At 35.6% G+C, this 12906-nt stretch overlaps 2 protein-coding genes, 1 long non-coding RNA gene and 2 pseudogenes across 4 annotated transcripts; 2 read left to right on the top strand and 3 right to left on the bottom strand.

The window, feature by feature from the left end:
* Positions 1-48: 48 nt before the first annotated feature.
* LOC107471298 (50S ribosomal protein L3-2, mitochondrial-like) lies at positions 49-3579 on the top strand (annotated as a pseudogene).
* A 249-nt stretch (positions 3580-3828) lies between these two features.
* Positions 3829-5150, bottom strand: LOC110276983 (uncharacterized). Its single transcript, XM_052254950.1, has 4 exons — positions 4995-5150; positions 4578-4787; positions 4269-4335; positions 3829-4136 (listed from the first exon to the last, which is right to left on the bottom strand). Exons 2-4 carry the CDS (start codon positions 4776-4778, stop codon positions 3970-3972), a joined length of 435 nt encoding a protein of 144 aa, XP_052110910.1. The 5' UTR covers positions 4779-4787; positions 4995-5150; the 3' UTR covers positions 3829-3969.
* A 390-nt stretch (positions 5151-5540) lies between these two features.
* LOC127743734 (uncharacterized) lies at positions 5541-5651 on the bottom strand (annotated as a pseudogene).
* Positions 5652-6359: 708 nt separating this feature from the next.
* Positions 6360-10170, top strand: LOC107471293 (probable xyloglucan 6-xylosyltransferase 3). The gene is given in 5 exon segments (XM_016090739.3): positions 6360-6396; positions 7847-7908; positions 8652-8866; positions 8868-8959; positions 8962-10170. Coding segments are annotated over 5 exon segments (1332 nt in total). The 3' UTR covers positions 9888-10170.
* Positions 10171-10641: 471 nt separating this feature from the next.
* LOC107471296 (uncharacterized) lies at positions 10642-12546 on the bottom strand. Of its 2 annotated transcripts, none has more exons than XR_008003857.1 (3): positions 12264-12546; positions 11391-11514; positions 10642-11246 (listed from the first exon to the last, which is right to left on the bottom strand). It is a non-coding gene; the product is annotated as an uncharacterized LOC107471296 (long non-coding RNA). The 2 variants fall into 2 exon arrangements; XR_008003856.1 differs by having other exon boundaries at positions 10642-11251; positions 11393-11514.
* Positions 12547-12906: the final 360 nt, after the last annotated feature.

Raw genomic sequence — 12906 nt, 5'->3', positions numbered from 1 at the left:
TTTAAAATGGGAATATCATATTTCCATATTTGGTTTAAGGTTTAAAAAATGGTGTTTGCTACGGTACGATGATAAATTAATACGTACCGATACGTTTAAAATGTGGACAAATAACAATAAGCCACGTGAAATTTATTTTCTACGTCAGCATTTAATTTTTTCTTTTTTAAATATATAGTATATCGCCACTTTTACTAAAACACCCTTTTAATTAAATAAAAATAAAAAATAAATTTTATTTAATTTTAATGAAAAGACTTAAACATCCTTTCTTTATTTAATTAGACAAAAATACCCTTTTAAATTAATCAAATTTTAGAATTCAATTAATCATAATTCTATAGTTTTAAATAATTGAAACAACAAAACAAAAACATATTAAAAAAAATCAAAATTATTCTAAATCTATATTAAATATATTAAAAAAATAAAAAATTAAAATTGTTCTTCATTTTCTGAATTTAGTTTTTCTCTATTTTTCCTATGCAGCTCTGCGATGCTGGCCCTTTCGAGAGGCCTCGTTTCTCGTCTTCAATTCTTCGCAACCGATGCGGCGGCGGTGGCGGCGACACCATTCCCTGTTCGATTTCTGAGGGGATTCAGCTCCGATGCCACCCTGAGTCTCGGATTATCGATGCGAAGCCAGGGGTGATGACCCCAAATTCCAAACGAATCGGAATTATAGCCCTCAAGTGTGGTATGAGTGCACTCTGGGATAAATGGGGCGCTAGAATTCCAATAACCGTACATTGGGTCGATGATAATATCGTTTCTCAGGTTAAGACTCCGGAGAAGGAAGGAATCTTTGCCCTCCAGGTGCGTAGCATTGTCATTTTTTGTGTGTTAAAAACAAAATTGCATTCCTTTGGTGGTTTCTGCTTGTAAAAAGTTTATATCATATATTATTTTGTTCTTGATTTTGAGGTTAGAGTCATTTACACCAAAGGGAAGAGTAGAGTGTAAATAAGGACGATGTCCTGATTGTTAATTTAGCTCAAACTCGCAGAAATTCAATGTATGATTTTATTTTTCTCACTGGAGTAGTATTCTTTTGTCTTGGCAAGTTGCATGAGGGTTAAGTTTGTGTTATCTAATTATAAAGTTTTTTGCTGCTTTGTTTCTAGTTAGATTGGTTGTGGGCAGAAGAAGGAGAAGCATTTGACCCAGCCTGAAGTGGGTCATTTTCGGGCTCAAGGAGTTTCGATGAAGAGGAAGCTAAGAGAGTTTCCGGTGACAGAGGATGCACTTCTTCCTGTTGGTACTTTGCTTAATGTTCGTCATTTTTGTGCCAGGCCAGTATGTTGATATAACGGGAATCACAAAAGGAAAAGGTTTTCAGGTGATTATCTTTTATCTTAATGTTAAATACTGCTCATATGTATAGTGTGATTGGATTTATTCACATGCAATAATAGGACAGTGCATGGCATCTTTTTTGTATTGTTTTTTGTTTTTAGTAATGCTTTTACCATTCCTCCAATTTTCAATTGGTTAAAAAATGGTGAAAGTTCTTATAGCAAATTGTAATTAAGCTCAAATATTGATTTTGATGCTACCAATTATCTAAGTCCTGAAATTGCAAGAATAAGTTAATAAATCCAACAAATCTTGAAACAAGGGTCTTTGTAGTTCTCCTTTTGCTGTTTTTATATTATTTATTCATTGGATATGTATGTGCATAGTCCTTTGTGTGTTGAATCCTTCTTTGTACTCAAAGGGGACAGTTGTTTGCTACTGGTCTTATAGACCTTAATCTCTTAGTTATATGATTTTCAATTTCCATTTTTCATTTTTTACCAGGGTGGAATGAAGCGGCATGGATTTAAGGGAATGCCTGCATCCCATGGTGCATCATTATCACATCGAAGCATTGGTTTTACAGGTCAAAGGGACGCTCCTGGAAGGTAAGTCAGAAATCTGTAAACTGGTCATTTTTATGCTTTCTTACTACACAGCTTTCTGTTTTTTCATGTTCATATGTGATAATATTTTTTTTATTCCATGAATAAACTGATTTTATTTGGAAGAATGTTGTTTGCTTATTGTTATTAATTTATCATTCTAAATAATTGTTTTTACCATCACATTTCAGGTGTTTAAAGGTAAAAAGATGCCTGGACGCATGGGTGGGGAGCAAAGAACAGTTAAAAATGTGTGGGTCTACAAAATTTGTCCAGCAAGGAATTTGATGTGGGTGAAAGGCCAGGTAGATTCTTAATACTTTTTGGTTATTCACAGTGAAGTGTGAATAGAGCTAAATAGCATAAAATATCTCATGTACACATCTGTCACTTGTGCATGATTGCTCTAAATTTTTTAGAGTTGGTGTCCTCCAATCCACATCACATTCATAGTATAGACTATCATGAAATTTTTAATGAGCCAAAAGCATTCTTGCAACAAGTGGTGTATAAGGATTAATCGTATTTGGATGGCAAAACATCAAGAAAGGATGGCCCTAGAAGCTAAATGCTTGGCAATAGTGAAAGCAGATATAGACAACCGCTGAGCTACTCTTTTTTTTCTATGTTGTCATTCTACACTTGATCTAGTTAACTGTCAAAATATTTGCCACTACTAAAATGTCTGCAAACCCATTCTAAATTTTGTTATTCAGTCATCTTCTATCATACTAATTGTAACTAGTTACTATTTCCAGTGTCAATGTGAGCTACCAGAATCTTATGAAGCTTATAGGAAACAGCAACATAGATGGCATTCCGGACCAATGCAATTGTTTCGCCTTTGTTTGCCCGCCATCATACGCTCGAAGGTAAGCATCGCACTATGCATATCTCAATTCAGTACCTTGTTTATATGGCAATAATCAAGACCTTAACATCTATTGCTAGTGCTTATACAATGTCATTACCAATTATGTTCTGCCAGATAAGCTTATCAAAGAAATTCAACAGCATATTTATGTTCTTTCTTCTTAGAAAATTGATACTACCCTTCTATTCATTCACACTATTCTGCATAATTCTGCAAGAGAAGAAGAAAATTGCATCATCATCATCATCATCAAAGAAGAATAAGAAGCATAATAGAATATATATGAAGGAACTTGCTTTGGTCGTTTTGCTTCTAACAGCCTCAGCAAGGTCTCTTCTTTCAGCACAAGGAATCCATTTCTACTTCTTTCCACCAGCGGGTCATGTCCAACCATCCCCTCCACCAGCTCCAATTCTCGAGGTGGTCAGCGAAAAGGTTGGAAGTCTACCCAACAGGAGAGGGCCGGGAAGGCGTGGAAGAGATAGGAAAACTAGTAATAGGCGCCACCGCAAAGTTGTTGCTGGAAGTAAAGACATGGACACAGCAAGTTAAAAAGAGTTTTGTCTGGGTGATTATACTATTTTTTTCTTTTGTTTCTGATATTCCACATACGAAAATCATTCATTGGAGAGCAGGAGGAGAAGATGCAAGATGTATGTTGTAATTTGATTATCCCATTCTTTTTTTGTTATTTTGTGCAATTGTCTATCTAAATTAATTTTTTGTAGATATAGCAACATCTTCAATAATTATTTATAAACATGGGTTACCACTGAATTCCTCACTTGGCAACCCATTCTGCTATAGTACTTTCCTCACATGACCTTGTTCTTTCTTTTAAGTTATCTTTACAACTAATTTTAAATTATAAGGTTTTCAAAAACATGCAAAAACAACGAAGAAAACCTCATATATGTTCATGGTCGTTTCACAAAAACAATATATCCATCCATGCAGCAGTTATTGGAAATTCACTTTCAAAAAGAAAACATTTCTGTTCACCAAAACATTAATGATAACAAAAGATAAAAGTAAACCGAGATAACAGATAACTTGGGACTAAGCAACAAACTCAGCTGCTATACTTAATATATGGCACATCAATTGTCAAATCAGCAAAATAAAAACTACTTTTATTTTTCTTACACCAAACAGAAATCAAAGGTAGAGAAAAATCTAAAAAGTTTGCTGATTCTATGCCTTGGAGTCAAAATCACTAGCCGATTTTTGCTTGCTTCTTAAGTTAGCCAACATCCTTGCAGCAGCCGAGTCTCTTACTTCGCGAGGATTGGAACAAGTGTCACCCCCCAATGAACACTCGAAGTCGGGTCCTTTAAAGGTCACCAAAACTCGGAATCCACCTTCATTAAGCAATATATATATATATATATAGTGCATGTCAAATACATGATAATTCTTCAACATAGATATACAAGCAACATAACTGTGTATCACAAGAATCTTGGCTTCTACACCTAAATTGGACAACTTACCGTCTGATGGAGATACTCGATACATTGGTATGGTCCAAATATATTCATTACATATACTGTCTAGTTCCTGCAAGATTAAACAAAGATCTGAGTACTTGTATGGAGATCAAAGGAACAGGTGCCATTGACTGCTAACTAACAGGTCATGAACATAAGAATAGATTCGTTGAAACAGATTTAACAAGGCATCATAGATTCGTTAAACCGGTTCCTCTTGTTTTACTCAAACACATAACTTAAGCATGTGAATGCACCACAAACACCAATCACAACATGCGTAATTTAGTATTAGGTTGGAAATTGTCTTGCCTGGCAAGCACTTTGTGCAATGAGTACAGACTCTCTCCAACTTTTCATCTCATTAAATGGAGCTAAGCATGGATCCTCAAGATTTTTTCTTATCCCTCCATGATTTCCTTCCCATGAATAATTACAACCCTCTATAATGGCGTCTATTGTTGTTTCCAGACTATCTTCCACATCTGTCAAGCAAGCAAAACCAATCAACATCTTTTCAACCTACACATTGACAAAGTTTAAATGATAGGTGAAAATATCAGTTTGCTTAAGTCAATTATGCTCTTAAATACTATGCCTTCAATGCAAACAAAATTTGATATGGTCATGAAATAGGGAAAATGCCAATAAAGAAATAATAGGCATCTTTTTTGGGATTTTGCTTTGTGAAATAAAGATTAGTATCGAAATAAAACTCAAGCTTGAAACCTTTTAGGTTGTCTATCCTGCTCCACTTGATATCTTTGAGAAACTTGAGAGCACCTTCATCATGCTCTGAAATCTATTTCACAAAGACTTAAAATGAGCTTGGTTGCAAGACATAAAATAAACATTTAAAAGAAAAAAGGAGTTACTATTGAATAGAACTAACTAACCTCTTAAGCTAACATTAAGACTTGGTTGCAAGACATAAAATAAATATTTAAAAAAAAGGAGTTACTATTGATAGAACCAACTAATCTCTTCAGCTAACACTTCATTGTTTTTCATTGCATTGAGCCAAAAATCAAGTACTCCTTTTTCTACAAAACCAAATCAAAGTGTTATCAGTGAATGAATTGAAATGCTATTTAAGGAAAAGGTGTGATCTTGTAATTAGTACCTTCGTCCTCTTCAGCACCTGCAGTTTTCTCCTCTGCTATTCCTTCAACTTCAGTGACACCATTAACTATCTCAAAGCGCTGCATCTATTAAGAAATGGTTGAGGGATACAGATTTTTTTTCGTTTTTTTGGTAAGAGGATTACATAAAATAGAATGTAATCACATAAAATGGATCCGCAGATCACAGTGTATTAAGACCCCCAGGTTCCTATCAAAATGTGAAACAAATGAACATTCTTGCTCTTGGTCCAATCATAAGACTCACTGTATTTTCCTTTTGTCAGTTGGGGGTTTAGCTTGTTTGCTTTTATTTGATCCAAATATCCGAATGGGGTATATGTTCAGTTTACAGTTTTTATTTTAATTCATTCAGGGGAAACAAGCTATCGGTTGAAGTATATCATGCTAAAATAAAAACTGTAGAGATAAATATAATAGTGGGTGTTTGAGCAAGACAACAACAAATTGTAAGCCCGGTCATATGAATACTGTAACATACACAAGTAGTACATAGAAAACATAATAGGAGGTGTTTGAGCAAGCCAGCAACAAATTCAAGGTTCGACGATAATCAGTAACAAATTCAACTCTGATGATTTTTAGCAAAGACAAAAAAATTAAACTCGGTGATTATTCAGCAATACAGCAACAAATTCAAGATTCAATCGCTAACAAATTAATTGATTACCAATTCAACATCATCTCAAAATACAAGGAGAAGAGAATCTGGAAAAGGGAGTATAGGGAAAGTGATGATGCATGGACTTACCAAGGGCGACTGGGTAACGAAGAGGACCCGACCCCAGAAGAGGACGAGCGACGAAGCAAGTGACGACCCTACGACGGTCCACGATCCACGGCGACTTGCGACGGCGAGTACTTGAAACCAGAAGACGACGAGCGACGACGATCCGACAAGTGCTTCTGTCACCGGCGAGGAAGAGCCCAGGGAAGGCCGCGAGACGTTGAAATGCCGGCAACGATAGGAGATGAACAACGAGACGCCGGTGAGTGTGACTGTGTGAACGAGTAGAGACTCTAGTGAGACCGAGAGAGACTCTAGTGGCAATGAGAGAGGAGAGAGTTTGAGTCTCAGAATTGGGAATGAGAGAGAAGCTCGTTGAGAGAGTGCTGGTGAAAAACCCAGGAAGATGAAGACATGAAACTCTGTTCTTTTATTTTTTTTGTCAATTTTTCAGATGATTTTTTTTGGTATGAACAATTAGAGATGGTGGTTGTGTGAGAACCCATTAAACAAAGAACAAAGAGATTTTGTTTAATACTTTTTAAATTTATTTAATTTTTTTGGTATGAATAATTGATTAGGGTTTATGAAGAGACAAATAATTTTGTTAAATGTATTTTTGTTTTTATTTTTTAGATTATTTAAAATTTAAAATTAAATAATTTAATTAATCTAAAAGAGTAATTTTTGTCTAATATATACAAAAAAGGGTAAATCAAATAAAGAAAAGATGTTTAAGTCTTTTTATAAAATTAAATAAATAAATATTTTTTATTTTTATTTAATTAAAAGGGTATTTTAGTAAAAGTAGTGATATTATATATATTTAAAAAAGAAAAAATTAAATGCTGACGTGAAAAATAAATTTCACGTGGCTTGTTACTACTTGTCCATATTTTAAACGTACCGGTACGTATGAATTTATTATCGTACCGTAGCAATCACCTTAAAAAATTATTCCCAGGTAAATTTTATTCATAGGAATCAAAATACCATCATTTTAATTCCCATCTCTCCCTTGGGTATGTTTAATCTTCATGGAAATGAATTCTGAATAACAAAAGAAAAAGACTAAATTACCCTTCTAATCTAACCCCAACCCTTGCATTCACTTCTCTCCCTTTCTTATTTCACGTTCAAACAAAACCCTAGTAGAGACCTCTACACCGCCTCGCCGTTGAATTGAGTTTCCACCACCACTGCACACTTCATTCTAGAAGGAAGTTTTCTTTTTCGTTTGCGTTCGTGTTCCATCATCTCGGTTCTCATCACCACAGCTCCGCAGCATCCATCTCAGCTTCGCAAATCGCAGTCTCCATGGCAGCTTTGCGTCTCCACCTTAGATTAGTCGTCGGTCACCGCCATCCCGTTGCAGTTCTGTCTGAGTTGCCCCACAACTCGTGCTTTGCTTCTCAGTTCTCACTTGCTATCTCTCTCTCTCTCTCTCTCCCATGGCAGATTTGCGTCTCCACCTTAGATTATTTTATATTTATATACAGTTTATATATAAAATATAGTTATTAATATTTTAATTACAAATTTTAAGGATATTTTGGATAAAATATATGAAATTTTTAAAGACAATAAACTTAAACTAAACAAAGATCAACACATTTTTAGACATATTAATATTTCATAAATCTTGTTTTTACAAATTAAATATGATAATAATATATATTTGGAAATTCCATTTTAAGAAATCATATTGATAGCAACGATATTCCTAGGTGATGAGGATATTGTGGGACGGTTTTCCTTTGATGGGCACTTTCCGGTATAAACACATTCACAAGTCACAAAATGATGTATATGTGCATGGATCTTGTGATTTTGAACTGACTGAGGAACGCGTTACTATTTAGTGTACTTGGATCTTAACAGTTCAGACACACACCACCCAAGGGGGTCCATTGCCAGAACGATCGGAGCTGGATTATGTTATTTCTTAGTGGTTATATTCTTACATTTTTATAACCATGGATAATCAAAATATCTTTAGGGATAAAGTTAATAGATATTTATTTTTGAATCCAAATTTCGACAATAATAAAAATCTATGAAGATATTTTCTTAAAAGAAGGTATGCAATAAATTTATCGTATTTTCTTTATATATATGATTGTAAAACTAAATTAAAAGTAAGTTAACGAAGGAAAAAAAAAGGGACACGTTTGAGCTTTGAAGCATATGAAGCAGTATCAGCTATCATTATCATTACCAACACTAATTGCGGGTGACCAAAGTGGAGAGTAGTTGTTGTGCAGAAAAACAATAATAAATGATTATTTGTACTCATGAGAGATGAAAATATTGACATTTGTATTTATGATAGCCTGAAACTAAAGTTATACCTATGATAGATGCTTTCCGTGTGACAAAAGTGCCCTAACTTGGATCTGAACTTGGTTCGTGAAAATCCGATCCTAAGTGGCACTCCCTCCCTTATCTTCAACCCCTCTCTCTCTCTCACTCACACACACTCTCTCTCTAACAATGGCTATTGATTCTCCATCTTAGGGTATTCCAAACCCTAGTGGCCGCCAGATCCAGAAGACCTTCAACAACATCAAGATCACCATCCTCTGCGGTTTCGTCACCATCCTTGTCCTTCGCGGTACCATCGGCGTCAACCTCTCCTCCTCCGACGCTGATGCCGTTAACCAGAGCCTCATCGAGGAGACCAACCGCATTCTCGCTGAGATCCGCTCCGACTCCGACCCCGACGACAACGACACTCAGCCCCAACGCCACCGCCGCCTTCTCCCTAGGCCCCAAGATCTCCGATTGGGATCAACAACGCCACCAATGGCTCCAGCAAAACCCTGAATCTTGCTCCTCACTGGTTCACCTCCAAAACCCTGTGACAACCCAATTGGTGATCATTACTTGTTGAAGTCGATTAAGAACAAAATTGATTACTGTAGATTGCACGGGATTGAGATTGTGTACAATTTGGCGCATTTGGATAAGGAACTTGCTGGGTATTGGGCCAAATTGCCAATGATTAGAAGGTTGATGTTCTCACACCCTGAGGTGGAGTGGATTTGGTGGATGGATAGTGATGCTTTCTTCACTGACATGGTTTTTGAGCTTCCTTTGTCTAAGTATGATGATTACAATTTGGTACTTCATGGTTACCCTGATTTGTTGTTTGAGCAGAAGTCTTGGATTGCTGTGAATACCGGCAGCTTCTTGTTTCGGAATTGCCAGTGGTCTTTAGATTTGCTTGATGATTGGGCTCCCATGGGCCCCAAGGGTCTAGTGAGGGAGGAGGCTGGTAAGGTCTTAACTGCAAATTTGAAGGGTCGCCCGGCATTTGAGGCCGATGATCAATCTGCATTGATATACCTTTTGTTGTCCAAAAAGGAGAAGTGGATGGATAAGGTTTTCCTTGAGAATTCTTACTACCTGCACGGTTACTGGGCTGGCTTGGTTGACCGGTATGAAGAGATGGTTGAGAAGTACCATCCCGGATTAGGAGATGAGAGGTGGCCTTTCGTGACACATTTTGTGGGATGTAAACCTTGTGGGAGCTATGGAGATTATCCTGTTGAGAGGTGCCTCAGTAGTATGGAGAGGGCTTTCAATTTTGCTGATAATCAGGTGCTCAAGCTCTATGGTTTCCGTCACCGTGGCTTGTTGAGCCCTAAGATCAAGAGAATAAGAAATGAGACAGTTACTCCTTTGGAGTATGTAGATCAGTTTGATATCAGAAGACATTCTACAGTGAGCAGTGAATCAAAAAGCCAGTGAGAAAAACCTGTTTTGATAATGGTATTTTTATAGGCAGCAATTAGAAGTGTTGTTGTTCTCTTTGGTGACACAATTCACATGTTAACTTGTGCTTGTTTTAACTTTGATACCTCCTCTGGGAATGATAGCATCTAATTCTTTCATAGTTTATTATTTTTTTTTTCCTTTCTGTTATGTTTGAGCAATCAGCAAACAGACTTTATTTGGTGATCTGATGTATACTTGACTTTGTATTTTTCACTTGTGGAGCATGAATCGAGAAGTTTAAGAGATATTTGCACTTCCTCTTGAATCCGTTGCATGAATCCCTTTTATTGATCACTACTTCAAAACGTTATTCATAATGCTAAAAGGAAGACCATATTTTGATATGCTCCTCATGGCTCTCTTTCGGTAAAATACTAAATGAATCCGGGAGTTATTTTTCATTAATGCTCATTCTTATCGTTTCACTTATGATTGCATAGCTGGAAAATGAGAAATTCAATCCAGCCATGATTCTATTCTAACTTCTGTTGTACCTAATTCAATCTTACATGTCCCATAAAGTATCTGTAAGGTAATAATTTTTCTGAAAAGAAGATTTATCAAGAATTAGTGGAAATTCACAGGCCAAAACAAACTTCGACTTTTCCTGTATCTATTTTAACCAGTTTTCAAATCAAATGATAACATGTATAGATTTGATTTTAAATATCTAGATTTAAAATCTTTTGCAAATATACTTGCATATTTGATAAGATGAGAACAAATGTCAAATAACTGAATAAGTCTCCATTAATTAACTGGATCTGATTTTTTTGAGTTGAATCACAGTAAAATATCTACGTCCGGCTACAATTCACAGAAGCTTTTGTGGTGAGGCTCTGAGGCTAGTGGACAACCCATGAGCCTCATAAACCAGATATCCAGGTTCAAGTCTCAGTTGAGACAATGGTGAAGAACCCTTTAGTAGAATATGCTTGGGTGTGTCATGTGTGTGAGTTGTTTGTCAAAAGAAAAAGAAAAAGAAAAAAGAATAATATTCTACAGGGCTGTTAAAGGTACAAAGTTTTCGTTTGGGACTTTCCATAAGCTAAGCCAAGGATGCTGGAGTCATTAACATCAAGGGCTTGAAAACACAACTCACTAACCATGAGTATTTTACTACTGTTAAGAGTGTTTTATAGCTTTCCTGATAAATTCCGTGGTTCCCAACTGAGCTAGTCATTCACGAATCTGGCAGACTGCGGCATATTCATTGGGCCGGGCGGACCACCATGCATCACAGATATAACCCAAAATCCGGCAGTTCATTCAATGGCTATTCTCTCTGATTAGGCTTGAGATGCCACTTCTGGGCATGGATGTTCAATCACTCTGCTCTAGTAGGAATAAGAATCAGGAATTTCTGTCCTTAATTTACAGCTTGGCGTAAAGCCATGCAAAATCTACTAGTGGTATTTCAAAATGGAATTGGCAAAAGAAAAAAAACAAATATATCATCTTGATGACGAGACTCACACAAATTCAATAGCTACCATATCACAGGTCTTAATCATTCAGTCCCTTTTGCAGCCAAAGCTTTGTAACGAGCTATAAGTAATTCATTCATTTGTCCAATCTGGTCCAAGAGTTGGGAAATCCTCTGCAATGAAAGCACAAGTTAGCTAAGTTTACAAACACCACAGAAAAACAAAGCAGAAACAGAACAGGCATGACAATATCATCCTATCCAAATGAAATGAAACAAGTACCAATGCTTGTAAGGGGCATCTATGGTTGACAATTGACAAGCTTAATGCATGAGAGTACTACACAGGAAGCTGATGGGACAATAGAATTCACAGTCTCGGACTAATAAAGGGTAAGCTATCTATGCGGCAGATATGCTAAAATCTCAGCCAACTATATAACCAAAAAACTTGCAACTCCAGGTTGAAGCACTAGTATCCAAGTTCCATTCCCAATAACCTAAAAGACAGACTGGATCTTTCTATTCCTATGACTTGACCCAGAACCTCTATCTTTTTAAGAGACTGAACCTATATTTGTAATATGATACAGTAATACATATATATCTTTTTAATTATGTAACGGAAGCACCAAAATTTCGCACGACAAGATAGAGTTTTTTCTTCCAACCAATGTATAATAATATACCAAATAATAAAAACATGTAATGAAGAATCACGGCAAGACTAAAAACATAACCAAATTCTTCTTCCAATGAAGTTTCCTCAAAAAAATAAAAACCCTAATCAAAATTCGTAATTTTCTCGGACACAGCTACACCAAGCAGCAGCAAAAACCCAAAAAAAAAATAAAATAAAATAAAATAAAGACCAAGTGGACCAAGCATTAAAACGAACACATGGAATGCAAAACAACACGAACCTCATCTTTCTCCTGAAGGCGGTGATTGAGGGAGGTTTTCATGGTTGATAGGTGGGAAGACGGAGCAGTCACCCGTGGCGTCGTAATCAAAGGCGTTTCGGATTACAACCATTGAGGGATTCGAAGGAACATGAACAGGTAAATGATGATGATGATGATGGTGATCTTCCACCATTGCTTCAATTGAATCTCCCAGTTGGAAGAGGATCCAAGGAATTAGGCTCCGCTTTTTTCACCGTGCCATTGTTCAATTTCGATTCAATAAACTAAATTCCCATTTTCTAGTCTCAACAAATATTCTATTAACCATTAAATCACTTAGTAAAATTAGTTTTATCTAAATAAAAAATATAAAATAATAAAAAATTGAATAAAATGATAATTAGGTGTTTAAAGTTTTTAACTTTAGATTAATTCATCTTTAAAAAAATAAAGTATAAATTTGATTTTTTACGATAATAAACGATAAATACGTTATGTTTCTCTATTAATTTATTATGTGAAATTTAATAATAGTACTTATATATTTCTATTCTCTATTAATTAATTCTAAATCGAAATCCTCAACCATCTACTACTTGGCTCAATACTTTAAAAAAATTAATTTAATAAATAAATATAAATGTTAAAATATTTAATACTC

The sequence above is a fragment of the Arachis duranensis genome, chromosome 10, assembly GCF_000817695.3.
Source record: "Arachis duranensis cultivar V14167 chromosome 10, aradu.V14167.gnm2.J7QH, whole genome shotgun sequence".
NCBI classification, from domain to species: domain Eukaryota; kingdom Viridiplantae; phylum Streptophyta; class Magnoliopsida; order Fabales; family Fabaceae; genus Arachis; species Arachis duranensis.
This window is presented reverse-complemented; position numbering and strand designations above follow the sequence as displayed.